The sequence below is a fragment of the Natrix helvetica genome (assembly GCF_964273705.1).
Source record: "Natrix helvetica genome assembly, chromosome: 5".
NCBI classification, from domain to species: domain Eukaryota; kingdom Metazoa; phylum Chordata; class Lepidosauria; order Squamata; family Natricidae; genus Natrix; species Natrix helvetica.
Window position 1 is genome coordinate 152,154,626 of NC_138551.1, and position 11,705 is coordinate 152,166,330.

General features: G+C 44.4%; 1 protein-coding gene across 2 annotated transcripts in view; it reads left to right on the forward strand.

Moving 5' to 3' along the window:
- Nucleotides 1-11,461, forward strand: part of EPHB2 (EPH receptor B2) — a 58,138-nt gene extending 46,677 nt beyond the window's left edge. For both annotated transcript variants that reach the window (XM_081955093.1, XM_081955094.1), the window contains exons 11-15: nucleotides 2,579-2,998; nucleotides 4,356-4,505; nucleotides 4,605-4,798; nucleotides 6,217-6,372; nucleotides 8,364-11,461. In XM_081955093.1, the coding sequence (XP_081811219.1) occupies nucleotides 2,579-2,998; nucleotides 4,356-4,505; nucleotides 4,605-4,798; nucleotides 6,217-6,372; nucleotides 8,364-8,472 (1,029 nt within the window). In that variant the 3' untranslated portion in view covers nucleotides 8,473-11,461. The remainder of the gene's footprint in view (nucleotides 1-2,578; nucleotides 2,999-4,355; nucleotides 4,506-4,604; nucleotides 4,799-6,216; nucleotides 6,373-8,363) is intronic.
- The last annotated feature ends 244 nt before the right edge of the window (nucleotides 11,462-11,705 follow it).

Genomic DNA, 11,705 nt, shown 5'->3' on the forward strand with positions numbered 1-11,705 from the left:
TACTTTTCTACAGGCTTAAGAGACTAACAAAGTCTCTTTCCAGATATACAGGCTTTCAAAGGTATACAGACTTCAGCACTCAGAATTGCCAGCAAGCAGGTCTGGTGATTCATTTTTTTTTACTACCAGTTCTGTGGGTGTGGCGTGGCTTGGTGGGTGTGGCAGGGGAGGGATACTGCAAAATCCCAATTCCCACCCCGCTCCAGGGCAAGGATACTGTAAAATCCCCATTTCCTCCCAAACAGCTGGGACTCAGGAGGCAGCAAATAGATGGAGGTGGGGCCAGAGGTGGTATTTACCGATTCTCTCAACTACTCAAAGTTTCCGCTACCAGTTTGCCAGAACCAGTCAGAACTGGCTGAATACCACCTCTGGTGCTGAGAATTCTGGGAGTTGAAGCCCAAATATTCAGAGGGCTCCCTGATGGGCTACAGCTGGAGTATAGGAAATACCAAAGGACAACACACCTTTGTTGGCCTCCCGATTGTTTGTCTATGCCAGGGGTGTCCAAACTTGGGAACTTTAAGACTTGTGGACTTCAACTCCCAGAATTCCCCAGCCAGCCATGCTGGCTGGGGAATTCTGGGAGTTGAAGTCCACAAGTCTTAAAGTTCCCAAGTTTGGACACCCCTGGTCTATTCAACTGCCCTCCGTTTCCACCACAGTTCTCAAAACAAAATGGTCAAGATTATTTTTGAGAGAGAAATGCTGTTTGGGGGAGGGAGTTGTTTTTAGGACTAGCTGTTCTTTCCAAAGTCAAGCTCTCATTAGGAACTCTGATGTGCTCCATTTTTGTTTATCTTTAATTTTGGCACACCCAAGGCCTTTATCATGGTGTTTTTCCAATGGGATATCATTTCTGATCTTGTGGCGAGTCGTGCCCAGAAAGCACAGTTCAATCTCATTCAATTTTGGCAATATACAGAAGTCCTACATAAATGATTTGGCCCAAAGCACCATAGATTTCCAAATTAGCCTGCCTCACAGCCAGGCTAATTTGGAAACTGCTCAAGAACATTCATAGGAAATCAGCACTATTATTATAAATAAGCTGGCCTAGAAGACACAGAAAAAGATGGCATACTCAGCCTTTTCTACATAACAATTTCTTCCTGCTTTGTTACGTATGGCTAAAAGACCTAGGTACTTGCGGGATCGCATCCTACCACACACTTCCCTGCGACCGATTCGCTCTCACAGGGAAGGACTCCTCCGGGTGCCGTCCACTAAGCAATGCCAACGGGCGGCACCTAGGAGTAGAGCCTTCTCTGTGATGGGCCCAACCCTCTGGAATGACCTCCCCCCCCCCCGATATCAGAACCACCACCGACTTCCCCTCCTTTCGACGAAAACTGAAGACTCACCTGTTCCGTTTAGCCGGCCTGGACCATTCATAACCTTATTATACCTCCTGGCAGATATATTTTAACTGGGTAATTTTAATTGGGTATTTTTAGGATTGTTGAAATATTGTTTTTATCTACTTTACTTTGTACAGTGTCGTATTGCCTCCTCTTCTATGTTTTTATGTTTGTATGTTTGTATTCCATTTTATCTGTTTTATTTGACTGTACACCGCCCCGAGTCCCTTTGGGGAGAGGGGGCGGTATAAAAATCGAAATAAAGGTAAAGGTAAGAGAAAGAATACATTTCAGATCTTTTTCACTATGTTATTATCCTTCAATCAATATGTAAGGCTTTCAATTAATTTAAAATGCTGACGCATATCTCATCATTATAGTTTGTAAAAATGTCATAAAACATCAGTCTAAACTTCACACCAGAGTGTTAGCTTACAGAGGGGTAAGGTTTATTTTGTCCCCAATGTTACAAGTATTCATGAATAAAGTTGTCAGTCCTCAGTGGACTCGCAAACCATTCCTTATTTTTGTTGTCATAAAAATAGAAATTATGTAGAAGTAGCTCTATTCTGGTTGATTGATTGATTGATTGATTGATATGGTAGAAGGTCTCCTTCATGAGCAGGGGGATGGACTAGAAGACCTCCAAGGCCCCTTCCAGCTCTATTCTGGTTGATTGATTGATTGAAATGGTCTGTGGTCTCCTGCTTGAGCAGGGGGTTGGACTAGAAGACCTCCAAGGCCCCTTCCAGCTCTATTCTGATTGATTGATTGATTGATATGGTAGAAGGTCTCCTTCATGAGCAGGGGGATGGACTAGAAGACCTCCAAGGTCCCTTCCAGCTCTATTCTGGTTGATTGATTGATTGATTGATTGATATGGTAGAAGGTCTCCTGCTTGAGCAGGGGTTGGACTAGAAGACCTGCAAGGCCCCTTCCAGCTCTATTCTGGTTGATTGATTGATTGATATGGTCTAGGGTCTGCTGCTTGGCCAGGGGGTTGGACTAGAAGACCTCCAAGGTCTTTTTCAGCTCTATTCTGATTGATTGATTGATTGATTGATTGATTGATTGATTGATTGATTGAAATTGTCTAAGGTCTCCTGCTTGAGCAGGGGCTGGACTAGAAGACCTCCAAAGCCCCTTCCAGGTCTATTCTGGTTGATTGATTGTTATGGTAGAGGGTCTCCTACACGAGGAAGGGGTTGGACTAGAAGACCTCCAAGGTCCCTTCCATTTCTCTTCCAATGGATGCCTTGAAGTCAGTCCATGGTATCCAGAAGGATGAGGAGAACTTATTTTTGGAGGAAACCGTCTCTTCTGGCCAGGAGTCCCTTGACCCCAGTTGGCCAGCTCTCCCCTTCCTTCCCCTGTCCTGGGATCTCACCCCACTTTCCCCTTCCTCCCGTCCTTCCCTTCAGCAAAACGACGGGCAGTTCACGGTCATCCAGCTGGTGGGCATGCTGAGGGGCATCGCGGCCGGCATGAAGTACCTAGCCGACATGAACTATGTCCACCGTGACTTGGCGGCACGCAACATTTTGGTGAATAGCAACCTGGTCTGCAAAGTTTCGGATTTCGGCCTCTCGCGCTTCCTGGAGGATGACACCTCGGACCCCACCTACACCAGCGCCCTGGTAAGAGGGTGGGACAAGATAGTGAAAGGTTACTGAGATACGTCCAGGGAGGATTTGCCACCTTCTGCCTCTTCTGAGGAAGTTCTGACCCAAATTCCTTTAATTAGGAACGCCGACAGCCCCGGCAAAAAGTTTCTCTCTTACCGCAGGCTAACAAGGCTGTCCGGCCGGAAGATGAGTAGTTGTTTGCCACATCTATTCCTCTCCGCCCCCTGCCTTTGATCCCCAGAGTTAGGGAGGGCTTCGCTAGCAGCGGTGGCTCTTCCATCCCGAGGACCGGCCCATAGATTTCCACTGCTCTCCTCTCCTCTCTGCTTTCTGTGCATCTGTGCGTCAGGCACTGGACCCAGCTGTCCCTTCTCTTCTTCACCAGCCACCTCCAGAGCTGGGGGCTGTTGACTCTCCATTTGAGGGCTGACGGACAGCCTAGGCTCCACCCCTGTCACTCACTCTCTCTTCCATTCCCTCTTCCCCCTCAGAGCTCCCAGGTTGCTTCCTCTTCCTCATCATCATCTGATTCGGCTGCTGGAGAAGATGATCTAAGGGCCTCAGGTGGCAGATTGGCTACTTCTAATAGTCTGGCCCTCTCTATGACCTGACACGACCCTTTCCAGCCCTCCATGGGTATTGTAGTCCAAGAGGTGTCTGGCCTGCAGCCATCTTTTCTTTGGGATCTTTGGCCCGCCACACTTTCTATTATTCTACTATGCCTTTTCTATGGTGGGAAAATACGGAGTTTGATGATATGCAGCCATAACAACATTCTTTCTAGAAAGCCAAGGTCATCCTTTGTCTTTGCACCTCTGCACCTGACCGGAACTGGATGGGTGGAAGCTGCCAGCATGGCAGTGGGAGAGTGGACCATGGGATGGACTTGTGGGTGTGGGGGCAAGATCTTGAACTTTCAACTGGGTGGGGAAAACCGGGAAGCTTTCAGATTTGGGTTTTCCCAGATGTGCCAATGTGGCTCTCTTAATCAACTGGAACTTTGAGGAATACTTTGCCTCGGACTCTGATTTAGAGTCCTTCAGTCTCTCCCAAGTCCAAATGGCTCATGGGTTTTGGAGTCTCGGCTCACAGCTTTCAACAGCTGAGAAGAAGTTCCTTCAAGGAAGGAACCATCCTTCCTCAGAAACCTGTATTTCTCGTTGTCCGACGAAGACACCCAACCGTTGTCCCTTCTTCAGAAGACAAGGACTGTAGGACTCCAATCATGGCATCGTCAAGACTTGTGGACCTCAGCTTCCAGAATTCTGGGAGTTGAAGTCCACCACTCTTAACGTTGCTAAGGTTGGAGACTCCTGCTGTAGGACACCCCGATCCATCTCAGACTCAATCCTTCTCCTTCTCTTCACAGGGTGGGAAGATCCCAATCCGCTGGACGGCGCCTGAGGCCATCCAGTACCGGAAATTCACTTCTGCCAGCGATGTGTGGAGTTATGGCATCGTCATGTGGGAAGTCACGTCCTACGGGGAGAGACCTTATTGGGATATGACCAATCAGGACGTAAGTTCATTTATTTTTCCCATCCAATGTTCTGAGCAAATGAGCGTAAGATTCACCCAGGGTTCAAGAGATGTAAAATTATGGATCATTCCCTGGCAGGTAATCAATGCGATTGAGCAAGACTACCGATTACCACCGCCCATGGACTGTCCGAGCGCTCTCCACCAGCTCATGCTGGACTGCTGGCAAAAGGACCGCAACCACCGGCCGAAATTTGGCCAGATTGTCAACACCCTAGACAAGATGATCCGAAATCCCAACAGTCTGAAAGCCATGGCACCTCTTTCCTCAGGGTAAGGAAGCAAACTCTCAGACTTTGATCGGAGAGAAGACTTTGAGTCTTCTTCATTGGTTGATGAACTTTCCTTTGAAGCAAATTCTTGAACTTTGATCGTGGAGAAGACTTTGTGTCTTCTTCGCTGGTTGATGAACTTTCCTTTGAAGCAAATTCTTGGACTTTGATCATGGAGAAGCTTCATTGGTTGAAGGACCTTCCTTGGAAGCAAACTCTTAGATTTTGATCATGGAGAAGACTTTGAGTCTTCTTCATTGGTTGAAGAACCTTCCCTGGAAGCAATCTCTTGGACTTTGATTGTGGAGAAGACTTTGAGTCTTCTTCATTGGTTGAAGAACCTTCCCTGGAAGCAATCTCTTGGACTTTGATTGTGGAGAAGACTTTGAGTCTTCTTCATTGGTTGAAGAACCTTCCCTGGAAGCAATCTCTTGGACTTTGATTGTGGAGAAGACTTTGAGTCTTCTTCATTGGTTGAAGAACCTTCCCTGGAAGCAATCTCTTGGACTTTGATTGTGGAGAAGACTTTGAGTCTTCTTCATTGGTTGAAGGACCTTCCCTGGAAGCAATCTCTTGGACTTTGATTGTGGAGAAGACTTTGAGTCTTCTTCATTGGTTGAAGGACCTTCCTTGACATTGGTTGACTGGAGGCCCAACATGGGGATCTATCAAGGGTTTAGTAATATCTGTATTGAAGAGAGTTACCAAGTTTGGAATAAACCCTTAAATCAATCTCTCTCTCTCTCTCTCTCTCTCTCTCTCTCTCTCTCTCTCTCTCTCTCTCTCTCTCTCTCCCTCCCTCCCTCCCTCCCTCCCTCTCTCTCTCTCTCTCTCACACACACACACACACACACACACACACACACACACCTTCTTCTGTTTCTGTTGGGCTTCGAGAGGCCACAATTTCTGGAATTTTTTTTTGAATGTCTAGAAGTTCTCCCCAAATATCTGCAGCTTCTCTTGGCATTCAGTGTGTTTCATTTCCCTTGTTTGGTTTAATTGTGTAGGTGGTCCTCGACTTACAACTTTTCGCTTAGTGATTGTTCGAAGTCATAACTTCCCTGAAAAAAGGGACATACAAGCGCTTCCCCCCACACTTACAACCGCCGTAGATTGCCCACAGTCCCTGCGTCCAAATTCAGTCGCTAGGCCGCCGCTTGGTTCATATTTATGATGGTCGCAGGAGACGCGCAATCCCCTTTTAGCGACCGAAGCCTGTGGGGAAGCTGGGTTCCCTTCACCACCAGGCGATGAACTTCGCAACTGCAAGGATTGTGGCAGGGAATGGTCGTAAAAAATCAAGGCAAATGTCTCGCTGAGCACCAAAAATTGTGGCCGTAAATCGAGGACCCCATGCGCTTGGTGTGAAAACTGAAATTGAAGTTGATTTTTTAAAAAATTTGATTGACTTTGCAGGATTAATCTTCCTTTGCTGGACCGGACAATTCCAGATTATTCCAGTTTCAACACAGTCGACGAGTGGCTGGAAGCTATCAAGATGGGCCAGTACAAAGAGAATTTCACCAGCAATGGATTCTCCACTTTCGACTTGGTTTCCCAGATGACAATGGAGTAAGAACACGAAGCGTTGAAGTCGTAAAACGTTTCCTCGCATAAAATCGCACTCGGGTAGTTCTCGACTTAAAACCATTCGTGGGGGAGTCAGATTAGCGAAACCAGGGGACTGAGGTCAGAAGCGCAGAGATGCCCTGAAGGGCGGTGGCAAGGGGGCAAAGTTCACTTAACGAATGTCTCGTTTAACAACAGAAGTGTTGGGGCCCCCCGGTTGTGGTCATAAGTCAAGGGCTACCTGTAAAATAGAATCATAAATAAAATGATGAAATAAAATAAGATAAGGTATGCTAGAATACAATATAAAATACAATACCGTACATTACAACACAAAATACAAAATACAAAACAATACAAAATACAGTACAACACAAAATACAAAATAACAATACAAAATAGTACAAAACAATACAAAATACAACACAGGTTAACACAATACAAAATACAATACGGATACAATACTGTACAGTACAATACAGTACAGTGAAATGCAAAATACAATACAATATAAAATACGAAACAGTACAACACAATAAATACAAAAGAATACAAAATACACTACAATACAAAATAATACAAAACAATACAAAATACAACACAGGTTAACACAGTACAAAATACAATACAGATACAATACTGTACAGTACAATACAATATAAAATACAAAACAGTACAACACAATACAAAACACAAAACAATACAAAACACAAAACAATACAAAACACAATTCAGTACTACAACACAATACAAAATACAAAACACAAAACAATACAAAATACACTACAATACAAAATAATACAAAACAATACAAAATACAATACAGATACAATACTGTACAGTACAATACAATATAAAATACAAAACAGTACAACACAATACAAAATACAAAACAATACAAAATACAAAACAATACAAAACACAAAACAATACAAAACACAAAACAATACAAAATATAATACAGTACAGTACAACACAATACAAAATACACTACAATACAAAATACAAAACAATACAAAATACAAAAGAATACAAAATACACTACAATACAAAATAATACAAAACAATACAAAATACAATACAGGTTAACACAATACAAAATACAATACGGATACAATACTGTACAGTACAATACAGTACAGTGAAATGCAAAATACAATACAATATAAAATACGAAACAGTACAACACAATACAAAATGCAAAAGAATACAAAATACACTACAATGCAAAATAATACAAAACAATACAAAATACAACACAGGTTAACACAGTACAAAATACAATACAGATACAATACTGTACAGTACAATACAATATAAAATACACAACAGTACAACACAATACAAAATACAAAACAATACAAAACACAAAACAATACAAAACACAAAACAATACAAAATATAATACAGTACAGTACAACACAATACAAAATACACTACAATACAACATATAAAACAATACAAAATACAAAAGAATACAAAATACACTACAATACAAAATACAAAAGAATATAAAATACAAAACAATGCAAAAAACAAAACAATACAAAATACAGTACAGTACAATACAACACAATACAAAATACACTAAAATAGAAAATACAAAACAATACAAAACACAAAAGAATACAAAATACAATACAGTACAGTGCAACACAATACAAAATACACTACAATACAAAATACAATACAGTATAATACAATACTGTACAGTATAATACAGTAGAGTAAAATGCAAAATGCAAAATACAATACAATACAGTACAACACAACAAAACACAATACAAAATTATACAAAACAATACAAAATACAGTACAGCACAGCACAAAACACAAAACAATACAAAATGCAATACAGTACACTGCAATACAATACAATACAAAATAAATACAATGCAATATAAAATACAACATAAAATACAATGCAAAATACCCTACGATACAATCCGGTCCCTCCCTAATCTTCCCTCCCCTGCTCTTCTTCCCATCTCCAGAGACATCTTGCGAGTTGGAGTGACGCTGGCCGGACACCAGAAGAAGATTCTGAATAGCGTCCAGGTGATGCGGACACAAATGAGTCAGATCCAGTCCGTGGAAGTTTGAGATGTGCTTCTCGCACACACGACCACAGGTTCAGAGGCCCCGCTCCCTCGTTGTCCTGGAGCGCATCCAATTTTCACATGGGCCTCGGGGCTCCCTGAACCAGACGGACACGTAGCGTCGAGTGGCCACGGACTCTGAGCAAACCAGAGCCACCCTGGATTTCTTATTTAGGAGGACACGTCCAAATCCCACGTGGGTGGCGTGGGACCTTCTCCTCAAAGGGCTAAAGTTGGGGAAGGGACGGCAAGTGGCCCCTTCTCGGCCCCTCTTCCACCCCATCCATCCTTCAAACGAGCCGTTTCAACGTCGCCGTCTACACAGGAGGTCTCAGAACGTTCGGAATGGAGCTAAGGAGGCTTCATCTCATCCAGGGTTTGGTGGATGTGATTTTGGAGCTGGACCGGAGAAGGGGCCAGAGACAGGAGGTTTTACCTACGGATGGGTCTTTTTGAAACCCTCTTTCCTGCGAAGGACAGAAGTTTTTTTTACGAATTTTGATGTCCTCTTCAACCTTCTTCCTCCCCGCAGTCCTTAAAGGAGCTTCCTACAATTCAGATCGGTCCTTGATCGACTTGGGATCGAGTTTGGATTTCTCGGCGCTTCCCGGAGACCGTTCCACTTTTGCACCTGCGAACGGCAGCTCTGACACACTCTACATGTTCACCAGGCCTTCCTCCCTTTGTAGTGTGTTGTAGACTTGTTGTGCTTTTCTGTTGTGGTTGTCCATGACTTCTCCTCCGTTTGCCATGGTGGTCCCCAGCAGGTTGGGTGGGGCAGAGTTATTTTCGCCCTCCTCCAAATGCAAATAATAATAATAATAATTCTGTTTCTCCTCCCAAGGAGCCAGGCATTGACACCAAGTTGCTTCTAAGTGTGTGTGTGTGTGTGTGTGTGTGTGTTGAGAGAGCGGTCCTATTTTTTTTCTCCTGTTTGCGTTTGTACGGGATGAGCCTGTCAGATACAGGTACTCCTCGACCTAACAACAATTCGCTCAGCGATCGTTCAAAGCCGCAAAAACGTAGAAACCATTGTTCACACAACCATCACAGCCTCCCCACAATCACAGGATCGAAATCCACTTGGCAACCGACTCGTATTTATGACGGTCGCAGTGTCCTGGAATCACATAATCCCCTCTTATGACCTTCTCCCAGGGCCGAGGGAGGAAACCCGCTTCGATTAACAAAAGTGTGACAAATTTAACCACAACGGCGATCTCCTTAATAACGGTGGGGAGAAACGTTGTCAGGGGGGGCAAACTTCGCTTCACAACCATCTGGCTTAGTGACAGAAGGTTTGACTTCTATTGTGGCCCATAAACTGAGGACTACCTGTAGTCGAAGCAGGTCGAATCCGCAAAGCAATTATAAGCGAGCGAGCGAGCGATCCAAAGCGAGACGCTAATAGGAAAGTGAATGACCCTCTGTGTCTTTGAAAACTGGGGACGTTGTTCCCTGCAATGGCAGGACAGGAAAAAAAAGAGTGGGAAGGAGAGGATTTTCCACAAGGCTGCGAGGAAATTAACTCTGTTTTGTGTCAGGAGGTCTCCCTTTCGAAAACAACACAAACATACACAGACACAAAGCTTTTGATGTATGCCTGCAAAGGGGAAGCGCAACGACCCAAATTCGCTTTTGTACGAGAAGTCTGCTCCAAGCCTGCCTCGTCTTCCCCTCCTCATCCTTTTAAGAGGAGGGGGCTTGGCTCGCCGTGCCAAATTATCCCTGGTGGGTTTTCTCAAATTGTGAGCCTCCTCTCCTCCCACCCACTCGCGTTTTCATTCAAATTAAGATGTGGGGTTTTTTTCTCCCCCTCTGCAAGCTGGCTTATAAAGAGCTTGTCCCAGAATCTTTTATCTGTCGTAGACTTTCGCAATTTGAAGATGGGTGGACTTCAACGCACAGAATTCCCCAGGCAGCGTGGAGAATTCTGGGAGTTGAAGTACACATTTGACACATGGGGAATTCTGGGCTTTGAAGTCCACCCGTCTCTAGGTTGCTAAGCTTACAAAATGCTCCTTTCTCGATTCTGCAGCTGGCGTCCGTGGACTTAAACTCCCAGAATTCCCCCACCGGCGTGGAGAATTCTGGGAGTCGACGTTCACACCGCCTGTTGCTTTTCGCAGCTTGGCTGTTTTCATGTGTGGAAAATTCTCGTTTTCTCCCCCCTCCCTTCATCTACTTTACCGAGCTCACGTCCCACTGTCCCGAGGCTGCACCTGGCCGAGCAATAAAATGGCAGGCTTATGGGTACTGTGATCCTCCTGCGAGGAAGGCTTTGGTGCGAGAAAGGAGGCTGATTTAAGGATGAGCCAAAGGGGTTCGCAAGTTGGAAGAAACACCGTCAAGAGTGTTTCATCTGGAAGGCGACTTCATTCCCCTTGGATAAATAGGTTGCCATCTTCAAACTGGCTTTTGGTTGTCCGGCAGTGAATCCGGCGCGAAACGATGTTATACGGAGGAGAAGTGGCTGCCAACGGGAGCGAGTATTTATTTAAAATTTAAGATTTTTCTTCTCTTGTCTGTAATTTCCTTTTGGGAGGGGGGTGGGGCATGTGTGTGGAATTGGAGGGTCCTGAACTTTGGACATTCACGGACCGTCCAGCTTGGAAGGACTTGAAGCTTCACGAAGATGCATCTCAATTCATTGCCAGGTCTCCGTCTTAAGGATAACCCCTTCGTCTCCGCAGGGGCCGTCCATGCCACTGTTGTTCTTTACCCCGACAGTATTTGCATTTTTTACAACACAACGACAACAACAAAAATGTGGTTTTCCAGCCCTTGTCCTCCCGCACAAGGGTGCGTCTTCCATTCCAACCAAGCCTTCTTCTCTGCACTTCGTCGGACATCTTTGGGGTGTCCGCGGGAAAGGGGAGAAGGGCATCCCGATGTATTTATAAAGAGAACGCAGAACCTGTTACTCCGCCATCTTTGTAGGAGTATTTTTAAGAAGACTTTTTTTTCCAAAATAAATGTGAAGTGTGACCGTTTTGGACCAGTTCTTCTTTCCTTGAGTCTTTGAATGTCTACCCTGTTTCCCCGAAAATAAGACCTCCCTGGATAATAAGCCCCATTGGGCTTTTGAGCACATGCTCAAAAATGGGGAACTCATCAAATTTGCAGATGACACCAAGCTGGCAGGAATAGCCAACACTCCAGAAGATAGGCTTAAGTTACAGAAGGATCTTGACAAACTGGAACATTGGGCACTATCTAATAAAATGAAATTCAATG